This window comes from Rattus norvegicus, chromosome 1, assembly GCF_036323735.1.
Source record: "Rattus norvegicus strain BN/NHsdMcwi chromosome 1, GRCr8, whole genome shotgun sequence".
In the NCBI taxonomy this organism is placed as follows: domain Eukaryota; kingdom Metazoa; phylum Chordata; class Mammalia; order Rodentia; family Muridae; genus Rattus; species Rattus norvegicus.
The window spans coordinates 266052142-266066351 of record NC_086019.1 but is presented as its reverse complement, the minus strand read 5'-3'; the positions used below and the strand labels follow the sequence as shown (position 1 = coordinate 266066351).

Here is a 14210-nt window from a genome sequence, read left to right as displayed (position 1 = left end):
GGTGGAAATACCACCGAGTAGACAGACAGACTCATCTACCTCACGACAGGTGCCATCTTTCCCGGAAGACCAGGCTTGATGAGGAGACTCCAGACACTATAATCCTCCCCAGGAAAGCCTAGGCTACAGACGCCCATAAAATCTGGGATCAGGGAGCAGGCTGCAAGTAGGAGTCTTCCTGTGCTCTAAAGTGAGCGTGATCTACAGGTGCCAGGAAAGGTGGACTGAGAGCTGGTGGCCATCGGTGGCGAGGGCTAGACTTCTTAGTTGAAGTGCATCCGGGAGACCCCAGAATACGGGCGCACTGGCTTGAGTAGTCAAGCAGGAGGCGCTCTAGGCCCATCTCCACCTCTCAGTTGGCCCTCAGTCTCCTCCTCCCGGCATTGGGTTCGCAGTCCCAGTACTGGAGAAAACAGATCTTAGTGGAGACCTATGGGAGCTTGCTGGTCCCGGAGTCTCCCCCGGGCTTTAAGAACGTCCCAGGCTCTTTTTTCCTCCGCGGCCGCCCTCGGGCCGACTTGGAGGAAGTGATCTGCGTTCCGGGCGGGGAGCCCAGTGTGGGGTGCGCGAAGACCGGAGCGCCGACTGTCCTGACAAGCTGCGGAGATTCCTGGCGGGGTCCAGGACAGCTCGCCCGGGTGGAGTCAGGATCCGAGGACTAGGGGCGCGGCGGCCACTCCGGGAGGTCGGGAGGCGAGCGTGACCTCACTGGGAGGGGCCAGCGCGCAGCCAGGGCTCGGAGCCCAGCGCGGAGCCCTGCGCGGAGAACTCAGCGCGGAGCAGATAGCAGTGCCGAGAGCGCACACCGCGCCGGCGATGGAGCGCTACAAAGGTGAGGGCGCAGGGCGCACCTACTTGCTCCGGGTCTCCGGGATTCAGGTGACCAGCACGGACTGTCTACGCCCAAGGGACTTCAGCCCTAGAGAGGGCGACCGAGGCGCTACGGTGGGCTTTCTAGGCAAAGAATGCGATCCGTGCTGTTTGATATTCCTGGGCACCTAGGGCAGAGGTTTCTGCCTGGAGATCAAAGTGAGGCTTCTCACCTGTTGGAGAACCGAGGGTGTGTCCCGAGCCATCCGGTCACCCTCAGCTTTCCTCGGGGAAAAGATGTCTACTACCGCTGAGGGGGGCCAAAGTAAGGTCTCAACAGTAAGGAGCTGCTAGGGGCAAAGGGGCGAGTTGTAGGGTCCTTTCGAGGGATGCTACCATGTAGAGAGGTTTCTTGCAGATTCCCAGAAAAGCCTTGTCCGGTGGCAAGAAAAATCCCTAATCTGGTGGGGTGGCATGGTAGTCTGTTCTTGGCTCGGTCCGGCTCTCCCCCACTTTGTAGCCGTGCCTCCCCATGCCCTTTGCGGACCCTGCACTCCAAAGCTGCGTGGGGGTGTGGGTTAGCAGCCCAATGGGCTGCCCAGCAGGTGGAGCGCCTGTAGGCGTCCTGGCAGTTGAACGAGCTTGGATTTGGCTCTATCCAGGGATCTTGGCCAAACCATGGTGGGAGGGCCGGTCCGGATATGCCCGAAGGGTTTTGGAGCCTCGAGGCTGGAGTCCAGAAGCCTGGGATAGTAGGTCTTTTGAAAAGGGGGTTCAAGGTGCTGCCCCTGAAACGGATATTTCGGCGCGCCTCTACATGCTTCCTTCTGGGAAAAGCCTCTTGTACTCACTTCTTTTCAGGGATTGTCTAAGCTAAACCTGCGAGAGGAACTTCTGCTTCTGTATTTGTTTTCCCATGGGAGTGTGATTAAGGCGAACGCTCTGATTGCCAAGGAATCTCGCCCTCCCTCTATGGTTTCTTATTTATTTATGGAACTCACATAAGGGACTTGTGCAGACAGGCTTTAGTTCCCTAAAGTAGTAAGTCTTTCGACTTTTGCGTTTTTCTTCTCCTCAGGATCTTTAGCCACGAGTGACTCACCTGTAAATGCAAGGTCTAGGCACTGAAGTCAGCGGGGTGGGGGAGGGGTGCCAGAGGAAATCACTTCTGTTCCTTTCAGTGGCTAACCAGGTCTTATCTTAGTTCTGATGGAATCTGGTCAGTTTGTGAGGGGAAAGGCTGAAGTTGCCCTCATGCAATCTCAAACACTGGCAGCCACAGCACCTCTCTTGGTAGAAGGGGTAACATGTTGCTCCACCCTGGGCCTCCACACTGAAGGAGGGAATCTGGGACAAGGGAGGGGACGGATTGGGGCCTTGGGTGTCCCCTCACTGAAAATACAGACTCCAAGATCGCTTCAGCTCTTTGGATTGTGAAACTGAAGCAGAAGTTGCCCCCCCAAACTTCTTTGCCCAAGCAGCGAACTGGTTCAAGCTAGAGAACAGGCAGCAGGTAGGCTGCTGTGCACCCAGAGTTTGGGAGCAGGTGTTTTGGGTAAATAGTTTTTGAATTGGCTCGTGACAGGATGAAGTTTGCTCAGTTTATCTTTCTCTCCTGGGAGCTGATAATCTTCCTCTACCGGGATCCCAGCTAAACGAAGGGGACTTGGTTTCAGGTCAGGGTGCTTGTGTTTTGGAAAAGATGCATGCCTTGGAGATGAATGAGTGCATAGGCTTGAGAATCACCTGGATTGCAGAAGAGAATACACGTGGCCTTCTTCACTTCCACTCTGGGGAAACATGACTTCAAGTCTCACATGATGTCATGCTGTTAATATCTGCTAATTTTTTTCTGGGAAGAATGTATGTGTGTGGGGGGGGTGGAGGTTCCATTCTCTGTTCTCAGGAGAGGCAGATGAGTTGCGCCTTGGAAACTCATAGCCAATGCCAACTCTCTCATCTGTGTAAAAGCCCAGGGTTAGAGAACTTGCCTGGCATGTGCGAGAGCCTGGGTTTTAGTTTCAGTGCACACCCACCCCAATATTTTTAAGGTAGGACTGAATAGTTGCAGAATAAGTAGGTGTGGTGGTTTCAGTGGTAATGTTGAACAGGAAAACAAGATTTATCTAGGCTCTTGTAAAAATGACCAAAGAGAATTCTCATGGCGTCTGCCATAGTTTTAAACTTAAACACTTTGATATTTCCAATTTTAAGCTCTCTTCCCCTACATGGCTAGAGTTGCTCATTCTTCAGAGTCCAAGAGCACTGTCTCTGACTTGAAAGACTTAGAAAGCTACTATGGTGGGACAGCATGCCTTCTGTGCCCACGGCTTCCCTGTTATCCACTCTCAATCCTCCCCTTGGTAGGCCATGTTTTTAGCCTCTGGGAGTTGAAGGTTGGCTGAAACAGCTAGTACTGAAAACCAGCCAGACATTTCTCCCAGTCCTCTCCAACCCCCTTTGCTAGACCACCATGGCTTTCTCCATGAAAACCAAAAGGATGTGGGGAGTACATGAGGGTCCCTTCCCAGAGGGATGGAGTTCTGCTGAAAATTGCTATAAAGTGTTGGTAACGTTGTTACTATGCCTTGCATGTGAATATCTTTGGCATTGTATCAACAGTAAGACCACTACAAGTGTCCAGGATTCTGTGCCAAGTCCTACAGGGTGACTTGAAAAGATTCCCATCCTTGAGTGTTTATATATTTATGGCTCTCCTAAGAGCATCCCGTATCGCTGTGCATGCGCATGAGCCCATTGGCTGACCTCATCCCATGCAGTCAAGGATCCTGGTTCCTATTGCTCTCCCAGCTGGTGAGTGGGTCCAGCGCCAAGTGGCTGACCTACTGTCTCTGGATTACACTTGGAGCATCATGCTGAAGCTTCCTGAAGTTGCATCATGCTTGGATCCTAACTGGACTGGATGAAATATACAGACTTCATTTTAGATAGGTGACATGGGTAGATCCTTCTCCTGTAGCCTTTGGTTATTCATAAAGCCACTGCTTCCTTGGGTGGCTTTATGGTTTAGGAGGGGAGAGTGGTGAGATATTGTCCAGAAAACAACACGGTCAGGGAAGGAATCTTGTCGGGTTAAGAGCTGTGGTCAGGGAAGGTCTAAAAAAGAAAAGACAAATAATTTAGGGAAACAAAGCAGAGGGAAAACTTAATCATGTCCCTTTAGGAATTTTCTTTCTCCATGCCTAAGATCTCAGTCATTTACCTGTTGGTGTCTGACCCTGAGGCAGTGGACCTAACCTCAGCTGTCTGTGGAACCACATATGTGTGTGTCGCAGGAAGACAGGGATGTTCAGACCGACCGGACATTCCCATTTAAACATATAGAGTGCAGGTCAGGCACTGCAGTTTCCCAAGGTCTTTAGGTGACTATAATGTGATCTGAGTTTGAGAAGCACATTTACTTTAAAACAATGGAACATCAAAAAGGAAAACTAGAGGAGTAGACTGAGGCTGGGGGGATGACTCAGTTGGTAAGTGCTTGTCGTGCAAGCATGAGGACCTAAGTTCAAGACCCCAGCACCCGTGCAAAAAGCCAGATATGGCAGTATGTGCTGGCTAGCCAGTGTAGTGGGGTTGGCAAGGTCCAAATCCCCATGGACACATTTCTAATTTCCAAAACTATAAGGTGGAGAGCAATTGAAGAAGATTACCTGACAGCCTTTGGTTTGGTGTGTGCAAACATGAAGTCTGTTTCCTCCTCAGAAGAACCACTTTTAGGGGTGCCAAGGTCTGATGGTGCTCAAGTCCTTAAAGTGGTGTAGGATTTGAGTGTGGGGCACAATGTCTTCCCAACTGCTTTACCTCAGGTCTAGATGACAGTGTGTGCAGTTGTTGTATTGTAATGCTTATGGAACAATGGCAAAGAATTCAGCACACATTTAATGTCATTGCAACTTCTGCAGGCTGAACTTGATACTACACACCACCAGTAGCATAGCATTCCCTTACGTTACCCCCCATATTGTGGATCTACAGTTGGCTAACTCTTAAGGCTTCAGAACCTATGGCTGTGGAAGGCCAACCAGAATTCAAATACACATCCTCAACCTGAAGAAAACACAAGCAAGGACGGAGAGAACTTCTGTGCATGCTCTCTTGTCAAGTCCGCTGCATCTTGCGATACCTGCAGAAATCCGGTGCGATTCACTTTTGACTATTGTAGGCTTTGAACAGATGTGTGAGAGCGCTCTTCTCAAACAACTGCGGAGTCTCCGTGCTTCTCGAGCCCCAGAGCTCCGAGTTTGCTCATTGTGCTTGACCCTGGGCACGACTGACTTTGAAGTTCTTTGTGTGGGAAGCCTGGCAGCGAAATGGTTCAAAGCAGAAAAAAACATGGGAGAGGTCGAGTTGGCCTGCAGAAGAGCAGGAGCCAGGACTTCTGCTTTGGGCCCTTCCTCTCTCCTGATGGGGTGAAAGCTCTGGGAACTGGGCTGCTTCCAGCACAATTAAAGGGCCAGGCAGGGACAGGGAGCTTCAAAGCTGAGAAAGCAGTCGTCTCCAAACCCCTTTAATGACGGGAAATGCTCCTCCAAAGGAAATGCTCCCCTGTCCTTCAAGGGAGGGAGACTCCTCCCAAGTTAGGGAAAAGAGCACTTTGGCTGCCACCAGAGGGGAAGGGATAATGGCAGAAGACAGAAGCCCAGTAACCGAGAACCCACATGCCGTCCCTCCAGGGGCACTGAACTTTATAGGCCTCAGTTTCCCCACATACAAGACAGCTGTCATGTGTCCCTTCTGTGGCCTTTCAACCACTCGCCTTGGTCTTGGCTCACTTCTTCGTGGTCACTGAGGACTCTTCAGCTGGAGAATGTGTTTGGGAAGAGAGCAGGGTGTGGGGGGATGGGGCCGCCAGCAAAGGTCAGTTTAGGATTGCGATTCTTATAAATAAAACCGGTTTCCTGTGGAGAGATGGGGAGCCACAGACTTGGTGGGAACGAGAATGCTATCAAGTATGGAAGGAATTCATTTTTTGAAGGACTTGAATGTCATTATGTCTCCAAAGATTGTTAAGGCCAGTGCCAGGGTCTGAAATAGGAGATGAATCAGACCCGTTTGAGAGCCAGGGCAACTGAGGCCAAAGAGGGCAAGCAACCGTTCATAGGGTTGGCGACAGGATGTGGAGAGCTGGGTTTTTAAAAGGTGAATTCCTGCTGAAGAATCTATCTAGAAAAAAAAAATTCCTGGAAGTAATGTCCTAGTCTTGTCAGTGTCTTCATGTCAGGGAGGGGTTAGCTACTGAGTGAAACTCCCTCCTCCTCAGGACCCAGCCCTGTGTCTGCCTTCCAGAAGCCACCATAACTTCCCCAGTCCCTTACTACTTTAGGTAGGGGCATCATCAATACATGGCATGCAGTAGACATGCAACAATTGTCCTGAATTAATGTCACTCGGTCTTACAATTAGATCCAGATTTATCATCCATGCCAGGATATACTCTGTCAAGATAGTGGCTTTGTGTCTGCCTTCAGAGTGACCAGCCCTTGGCCCCTTACCAGGCATGCAGTCGGGACAAATGAACTGTCTCATGAGTACCCTGTAGGGAGCACATACTGCTTCGTGCCCTGCTTCTCAAGAGCAGACCTTGCTCACAAAGGAAACGAGGCAAAAACCTTTGAGCTCGGTTCTAGAAGTGAGGCAGGAAGAGCCCCCGGCTGCCCCCGGCTGCAGCATCTTGAGTGCTCTCTCTGTCTGTTCCAGCACAGGGCTGTTGCTGTCTGGTGGTGCAGAGAAGAATCCTGCAGGTCTCTGCTTGTGAGTATGAGCCTGTCTGTGCCCTCTGCAGCAGCTCACCTGGCCTCCAGGATCCCCTGGGTACAGACCTGGCTCAGCCTATGCTGTGGATGGAAGGGTTAGGGGGATACCATGGAGCCAGCCTCCAGCCTGGGCACACAGGGGCTGGAGCTTCTAATATACCTTTTGCTACTAACATGCTGTGCGACCTTGGGCAAGTCAATTAATCTCTCTGGGCCTTGTCTCTGTATGAGTAAGCTACTGGTCACTAACTCACTCCCGGGGACCCTGGCGGAATAACCCAGGAATCACTGGTAAATACTTTGCCAAGGGCGATGCTGAGTTTGGTCAGGGGGACAGATACCACCGTGACTGCGATGAGGTTCTGCCCTGGGGGTGTGTGTGTGTGAGTCCGCCATTGATTTAGGCTCTGGCTGTGTGCATCCTTTGGAAGGTTTCAGAGTTAGGAGTACTCAGGCAAAGTGCTTACTTCCCAAGGCACCATATGTCTCGTCTATGCCAGCTGGAAAGACAGACAGGACTTGCTGGCTTGGCCTTGACCCTGGTCCTTCTGATTCTCTCTGATAACTCAGTAAGTTTATGTAGGAACTTTGAGCCCTTTGCTGATGTGCTGTCCCTGGGGTTCTCATTCTCTCCCCATGTAACCTACAAATGAACCAAGCGCAAACTCCACCAATGGAATGTGTGGAGAGCAATGTGCAAACCTGGGTAAGGGGCTGGCCTCACCCTGCATGCATTGCTCAGGACAGGGGTGGACAGAGTAACACGGGGGCACCCAGTGTCAGAGGTCTCACTGGGACCTAAGTAGGGGCAGGGCAACAGAAGTTCTCTACCCCTCCCCTCCTTAAAGTCTCTGAGGTACTCCAGGCCAGCTGAGGGTCTGGTGGAGAGACTGGAGCTTACAGGGAATATCAGCCCCAGCAGACTGCAACAGAGCCTTCTGCTCAGGATTAAACCAAGGGAACAGAACTGGCTGTTAACTGGAGAGCGTATGCAGCTATGTCACCCAAGGAATCCCATGGGGCAATGGGGCAAGCTACCCTCGGAAGTGGCTTTCCCCGAGTCAAACAACCAGCCATTCTGGTTTGCCTGAGATTTCTTGGTCTTGCTTCCTGGAGGGAAGCTACCTCTCAGGAAACCCTGTATCCCTGGGAAAACTGAGGCAGGCTCACCCTCTTCTCAGACCTCAGCTCTGGCGGCCTCTCTGAATCATCCCGACAAAGGCGAGCCAGTGTTTAGTTTCTGTAGTTAGGTAATGAAAGGCTGAGACCGAAGTGGTTGTAACTGTCCTCTGATGGTTTGCAAGATGCTAAGAGAAAGGTGGCCTCTGGAGCCTACACATTCACTTTGCTCACACAGTCTTCTAGAAAAGGCCAGGCTGCCTACGGAGAAAGTGAATAAGTTCAGTGGGTACCAGTGATGTTCTGGGGATGAGGTGGTTCACCATAGGACAGGAAGTAATAGGCGTTACAGAATGGTAGAAATGGCTAACCTCTTTATGTGATTGAACAGCTCTGTATACCTTCCAGGGCAGGTTTGTTTTCCTCTGTGTATAAGTTATACCTTAGTAAAACTCCTTTTAGAAATACTCTGCAGGCCCTCGAGTGCCTTCACGTGTGGCCCACTGTCTTGTCTGTCTGTCTTGGCAGTGCATCCCTCTATGATGTTTTCTATTACTTTGCTCCAAATCAATTTTCTGCTTTTGTGAACAACGTCACACCGACGGCCCCTTGCAGACCGTGCTGATGCCTTGTGAGCCAGAGGCTACCCTGAACACATTGAGCCATTTCAGGCCTTCAGTCAGAACTGGGTCTTGGTTTGCTGCTGGAGCTAGAACAGAATTGGGGTTTGAAGTAAAAAAGACTCAACATTGACTGCATCCTAAGAGGTGGAGACTTCTAGAAAACATCGGATGGTGCAAATTTTCTTCTCATTAGGAAGTCAGCAGTCCTCCTAAATGCCAAACAGCAGGTGAGCCCAAGAGGACCCTGGGTAAGGAAGCCCTGGTCATCCACCCTTCATGCTCGGCTACTAGCCACATGTGGCTTCACCATGGTGACTTTGGCAATACGACTTTGCACTGAGAAGGCTATTGATTTGGAATGGCCTGTCCAGGCTGCACCATGGTCCAGTCTTTGTTGACTTTCTGGCATTGGTGGTTCTGCTGGCAAGTATTAGACCAGGATTTATTTGAAAGAAGAGGAAGCTATAGCATGGCAAAATAGCAGGACAGAGCCTTGGGATGCTGACCACAGCTCAGTCCCAGGTCATGTAAAGGATTTCGCCAGGCAGGGCATAGTCGTGTGATGCAGGGGAATCATATCTGGCTGTTTCCCTTTATAAATCAAGCATGTTGAATTGGTCTGGTTTTTTTGGGGGGGGGTGGATTTCATTGGTTCTACGCCCTAGCTGGCTGAGGCCAGTTTTTACACCTTCATTAAGTATAATGGGTTGGACATCCATGAGACATCTATCCAGAAGATCATGTGGACAAGATCATGTTCAACTGTGAGTAACACCGGGAATTTCACACGGTATCTCTTCTTCAACACTGGTGTGTTCAAACCACCAGACACCCCCCAAATGCAGTTCTGGTCCACCCGCTGGCCATTCTAGCAGACTTAGACAATAGAAGACAATATTCCTCCTTGACTTTGTTGTCCGGGTTGGGGTTGCCATGACACAGCAAAAGTTTTGGACCTGTTCCTGGTGAGACTTCCCTGGAAGCAGATCAGGTCTGGCTGGGCCTTGTTCCCTGAGAAAGATCAAGTTTTGGGAAGCCCTGGAGTCCATGTCTGGTTTGTACAAAACCTGGAGGGTTGCCATGTAGAAAGGGGTGCCTGGGAGAACACAGGCAAGGAGACTCCAGGTAGTGCTTCATCCGCCTGCAGGTTAGGGCCACACTCTCAGGGCTATCCGCTCACACTGACATCCTTTGGGTTTGGGGAACCGTCAGCCATCCTTCCTGGTAGACTAGCAAGCTGGCCTTTTGCCATTTCCTCCCATCTCACCCCCTTCGTGTCCCCCCACACCCCAGTCCTTATACAACGGGATTTATTCATGTTAACTGTATTCAAGTTCCAGATGGGGGCAGAGAAAGAGATTGGGTTGAATGAACTTATTGTTTGGAGGTCTCACTGGCTTCTTTTATTTAATACCCACAGTCCTAGAACATATTGAGCGGATTTACTGAATTTCAAATGCTGTCTTTTGGAAAGGGACCCTGCTAGAGCGCTCGGCATCCATGGCTGCAGGGCCAGGAAATGTTAGGTGGCAAAGCTTGCCTGGGGCATCTCCACTTCATCCTTATGGCCTCTGTTCTCCCCGAGGCAAACATTCTCAGTCAGAATCCCAGACTCTGCAAAGGAGACAGTCACTTTCCATCAGTCCTTTGCTCCTTTGCATTGTGAAGAGTTTTGTGGCATTCCTAAATGCTGTGTTTTGAGAGAGGGGAGGGGGAGGGGGAGAGGGAGAGGGAGGGGGAGAGGGAGAGGGAGAGGGAGAGGGAGAGGGAGAGGGAGAGGGAGAGGATGAACACAGGGTCTTCTGCTTAGCTGTTGTGTGTTAGTTTTTAACTGTCTACATGGCACAACCTAGTCACTTGGGTAGAGGTAACATCCATTGGGTTGTTTAGATCGAATTGGCCTGCAGCCATGTCTGTGTCTTTGTTAATGATTGACGGGCAAGGGCCCAGCCAATGGTGGACGGCACCATCCCTAGGTGTATGAACCTAGGCTGTGTAAAAAGTACAGCTGAGAATGGGCAGGTGAGGGAGACAGCATCTAGTGCTTCTCCGTGCTTCCTGCCCTGACACCTCTCAGTGATGAGCAGTGTGTACAAATAAGGGTTTAGGGTGCTCCAGGGGGGTCTGTTAGGGGAACGGAAGCCCAAACTGTCTTTGGCAGCTCCCCCTGTCTCTTCTCAACTTACATTTTCTTACTCTTCCCTGTGTACTGTCCCCTCACTTCCCTTCTCTTTTCTTTAAATAATTTTACTTAATAAATAATAATATAATAAATAAAAATAGACTTATTATTATTGAGAGAGAGGCAGAGGTAGAGAAACACACAGAGACACAGAGAGAAATAGAGACATATGAGGAGATGGGGTACACGCATGCCACAGTACATATATGGAGGTCAGAGGACAGCTTTGTGGATTTGGGTCTTTCCTTCCACCTCCGCATGTGTCCCGCCTGGGGATAGAACTTAGGTTCTCAGGCTTGCCCGGTGGGTACCTTTGCCTGACCCACCTGCGTGCGTGTTCTCTCTCTCTCTCTCTCTCTCTCTCTCTCTCTCTCTCTCTCTCTCTGTCTCTCTCTCTCTGTCTCTCTTTTTACCAGCTTTATTCAGAGATAGAACTTAAGTTCAGAGAGTGCATTTCCCTCTGAGCAGCTAAAACCAAAAAGACCCAGAGAAGAGGCAACTCTCTACCTTCTGTTCCCGAATCTCTGCTAACTACAGTTTCTCCTTTGGAGTAGCCATGGCTAGAGTTTCAGGCTTCTACAGAGAAAACTGGTAACCACAGGCAGAGGACCAGGGCTTAATCTCAGCATTTCCCTCTTGGGAAATGGAGGAGCAAAGGAAAAGACAGCAGCCTCTCAACTCTGGGAATATTCTACTTACTAACTGAACAAAACTCCATCTGGCTTACCATGGGTTAGTGCATCAAGACTAGCAGTGTCCTGTCTCTGCCCCTCCCTGCCCCTGCCCCTGCCCCTCCTTCCTCCTCCCCACTTTAGTAGCAGTGTGACTTGCAGGCCATAGCCCAGGGTAGGATTGCAGTCTCAGCCTGTGCACAGCCCCTCCTACCACCCCCACCCCCCAGTGAGTGTCAGAGGGGGGAGTGGGCACACGGCGGGGGAGGGGGAGCATGAGAACGCCGCATTGTTTGGATAAAAGTTCCAAACATGAAGGCTCAACAGAGACTAAAATAATTTTTCCCATTGACCTCCTGACTTCCTAGCAGGCAAGCGCCCATCTCTGTCACGTGATGCCGGTTTGGTGTGTGTAACTGTAAACACCACCAGGATCAGATCTCTGAGAGTTATGGGATCCAGGTGTCGCCTGGCTGCCGCCTAGCTGCCTCTCTTAAGAGAGGGGAAGCCGCTCTGCTCTCCGAGGGAGAATCTAAGCTGCTGCCTTGAAATGGAATCTTCCAGAAGCATCTCCTCTCCTTGCACAGCCCATGCTTACTTGCTGGTTTCACTGACATGTGAATGACGTCTAGTACTAGGTTCTGAGCATGTGGGGCTTGCTTCTCTGAGGCCAGGCAAGGTTGTGGAATACCTGTGCTCAAAGTGCAAGAAGGAGAAGGGAGTGGGAGCCCACTCTCTCTGCTGCAGCCCATGGGTCCAGCTAATTGGAGCAAGGGTGTGCGTCAGTCCTGTTCACCCTGATTCGAACATTGGTATCATGTAACAGTGGGCCTTTGTCCTAAAGAGGAAGCCCCAAGAATGCAGGTGGCCTTGGAGAAAGTTGATGACCTTCTTGTCCTTAGCAATAGGGCTGGGGTTGTTTCAGTGAAATGATGTACGGATTGGGTCGTCAACGGGTTTGGAGGGTGGAGAGATGTGGGGAGTCTAGCTGCCTCCTCCTCTCTTTGTGGACCTAAACCTTTACAGATATTAGGCATGGCGTGTGGGTGCGTGTGAGTGCATGGATATACATACGTGTTGGAAGAGGAGAGATGTCTTTGCCCCCTCCCCATTTTCTTGAGCCATCTATCTAATACTCTGAAAGCAGAAACTTGTTGACCAGAGGATGGTTTTCCTGGGGAGGGAAGGCTGAAGCGACTTGAAGGAGAGAGGGAGAGAATGCCGGGTGGCCTGGCTCTGATGTCTTCATCCTCTGCTGCTGGATGTCCACAGATGCATTTCTTCCCTGGTTGGAGAAAAAGCAAAGGCAGTTACATAGCTTGGAGCAGAACATTCTCTACACGTGACTTCTAAAAGATTGTCATAGAGCGTGACGATGGTTAGGATAGAGGAGGAGCCAGCCGGTGGGCTCAGAGTAAGATTGCATGGTGTCACTCACGACTTTATGCTGAACATTTCTTTTTTTTTTTTTTTTTTTTGTTCTTTTTTTCTGAGCTGGGGACCGAACCCAGGGCCTTGCGCTTCCTAGGTAAGCGCTCTACCACTGAGCTAAATCCCCAGCCCCTATGCTGAACATTTCTAACACAAGTACTTTTAGCAGTTGGGGAAGTGGCCGAGAACGAAAAGCACAAAGGAAATCCTTTGGTTTCTTTCAGAGTAGTCTAGACCTCCGTGAATGTCTCTTACCCCCAAGGGATCCACAGGAACCCTTGTTTTTCTCATATTTCTTGTCTATGGGTTTCTCAGAGACACAAACACTGTATTAATTATATTACATTATATTTAAATAACTTAATTATTATAACTAAGACAAACCCAGATTTCTTCAGGCACCTAACCATACTTCCTCCTGGGATATAGAAGATGCCTGTGGTAATTTTCCAAAGGAAAGCAGGGAGACGTTGGCCCCTGTCCTGCACTAAAGATATACTTGGCTTCTTTGATACGTGGAGCTCTTCCTGTGTGCCCAGCTTCTGCAGTCATTCCTGAGGCCACTCTGGGCTGTAGGCATACTAGACCCTGTGTAGCCATCTACGGTAGACTTTTGCAAGTGCTTGACTTGGGCTGAAATGTTCTTCCCTCGGGACTGTCGTCTGGCAAGCTCATTGACCAGAGTTCACTCAGTCTGGATGCCTTGACAGTTGCTCCTCCCAACAGGCATGTGTGCACACCCATGCCTCTTAGCCCTCAGTGTACCTTGTGCAGTGCTCAATGGCCGTAGCTGCTGTGCTCATGCTGTAATGAATGGACAGTTTACATATAACTCCGTGAGGGTTAAAGGTCTCATTCCTTCGGTCCCTAGCACCTTAGTGCCCCTGTCATGCTCAGAACATAGAATTTGGATGATGGAGAAACTCCTGTTGCCCTATATTTTCTTCAAGTTGAGTTTCATCGAAGTTAGAATTTCCATCACCTGCAGATACCCTGAGATGGTTGATAGACAGTTGGCAGAAAGGGAGGGGTATAGTTATAACATTGAAAACAGCAGTTCTCAACCGTGGGGCGTGACCCCTTTGGGGGTCGAATGACTCTTTCATAGCAGCCACATATCAGATACCCTGCATATCGGATATCAATATTATGATTTGTAACAGTAGCAAAAGCATATTTATGAAGTAGCAACAAAAAGAATTTCGTGGATGGGGATCACTACAACGTGGGGAACTGTATTACAGGGTCACAGGATTAGAAAGGTTGAGAACCACTGATCTAAACTTTCAAGGGATTGGCATTTAAGGTTTATAAGGCATTGCCACAAGACAGAGCATATGAATAGGAATTTACAGGTAGAGTGGCCACTGGCAACCTAACAAAGTATTTAAAGAGATGTTGAGATTCCTGTAGCCCTTGTTGACAACCCAGCCAGTACACTGCCCAGGAGGTTAACAGTTAAAAGCTACCCATGCCAAGTATTTGTAGGGAATGTCACCCCTCAGCCTTTAGGCCTGGCCGAAGGAGTGCCAGACCATGTAGTAAGACAGGAGAATATTCAGGCATGTCTTGGTTGCATTGAATATAATACACATTATAT

The 14210-nt window shown here is 49.9% G+C and overlaps 1 protein-coding gene across 10 annotated transcripts in view; it reads left to right on the top strand.

Moving 5' to 3' along the window:
• Positions 1 to 400: 400 nt before the first annotated feature.
• Positions 401 to 14210, top strand: part of Afap1l2 (actin filament associated protein 1-like 2) — a 96584-nt gene continuing 82774 nt past the window's right edge. For 2 of the 10 annotated variants that reach the window (XM_063282802.1, XM_017588861.3), the window contains exons 1-2: positions 402 to 832; positions 6529 to 6582. In XM_063282802.1, coding sequence (XP_063138872.1) covers positions 817 to 832; positions 6529 to 6582 — 70 coding nt within the window. In that variant the 5' untranslated portion in view covers positions 402 to 816. Of the gene's footprint in view, positions 833 to 6528; positions 6583 to 14210 lie in introns of all 10 variants that reach the window. The other 8 variants (XM_063282804.1, XM_063282800.1, XM_063282799.1 and 5 more) reach the window with 7 other exon arrangements.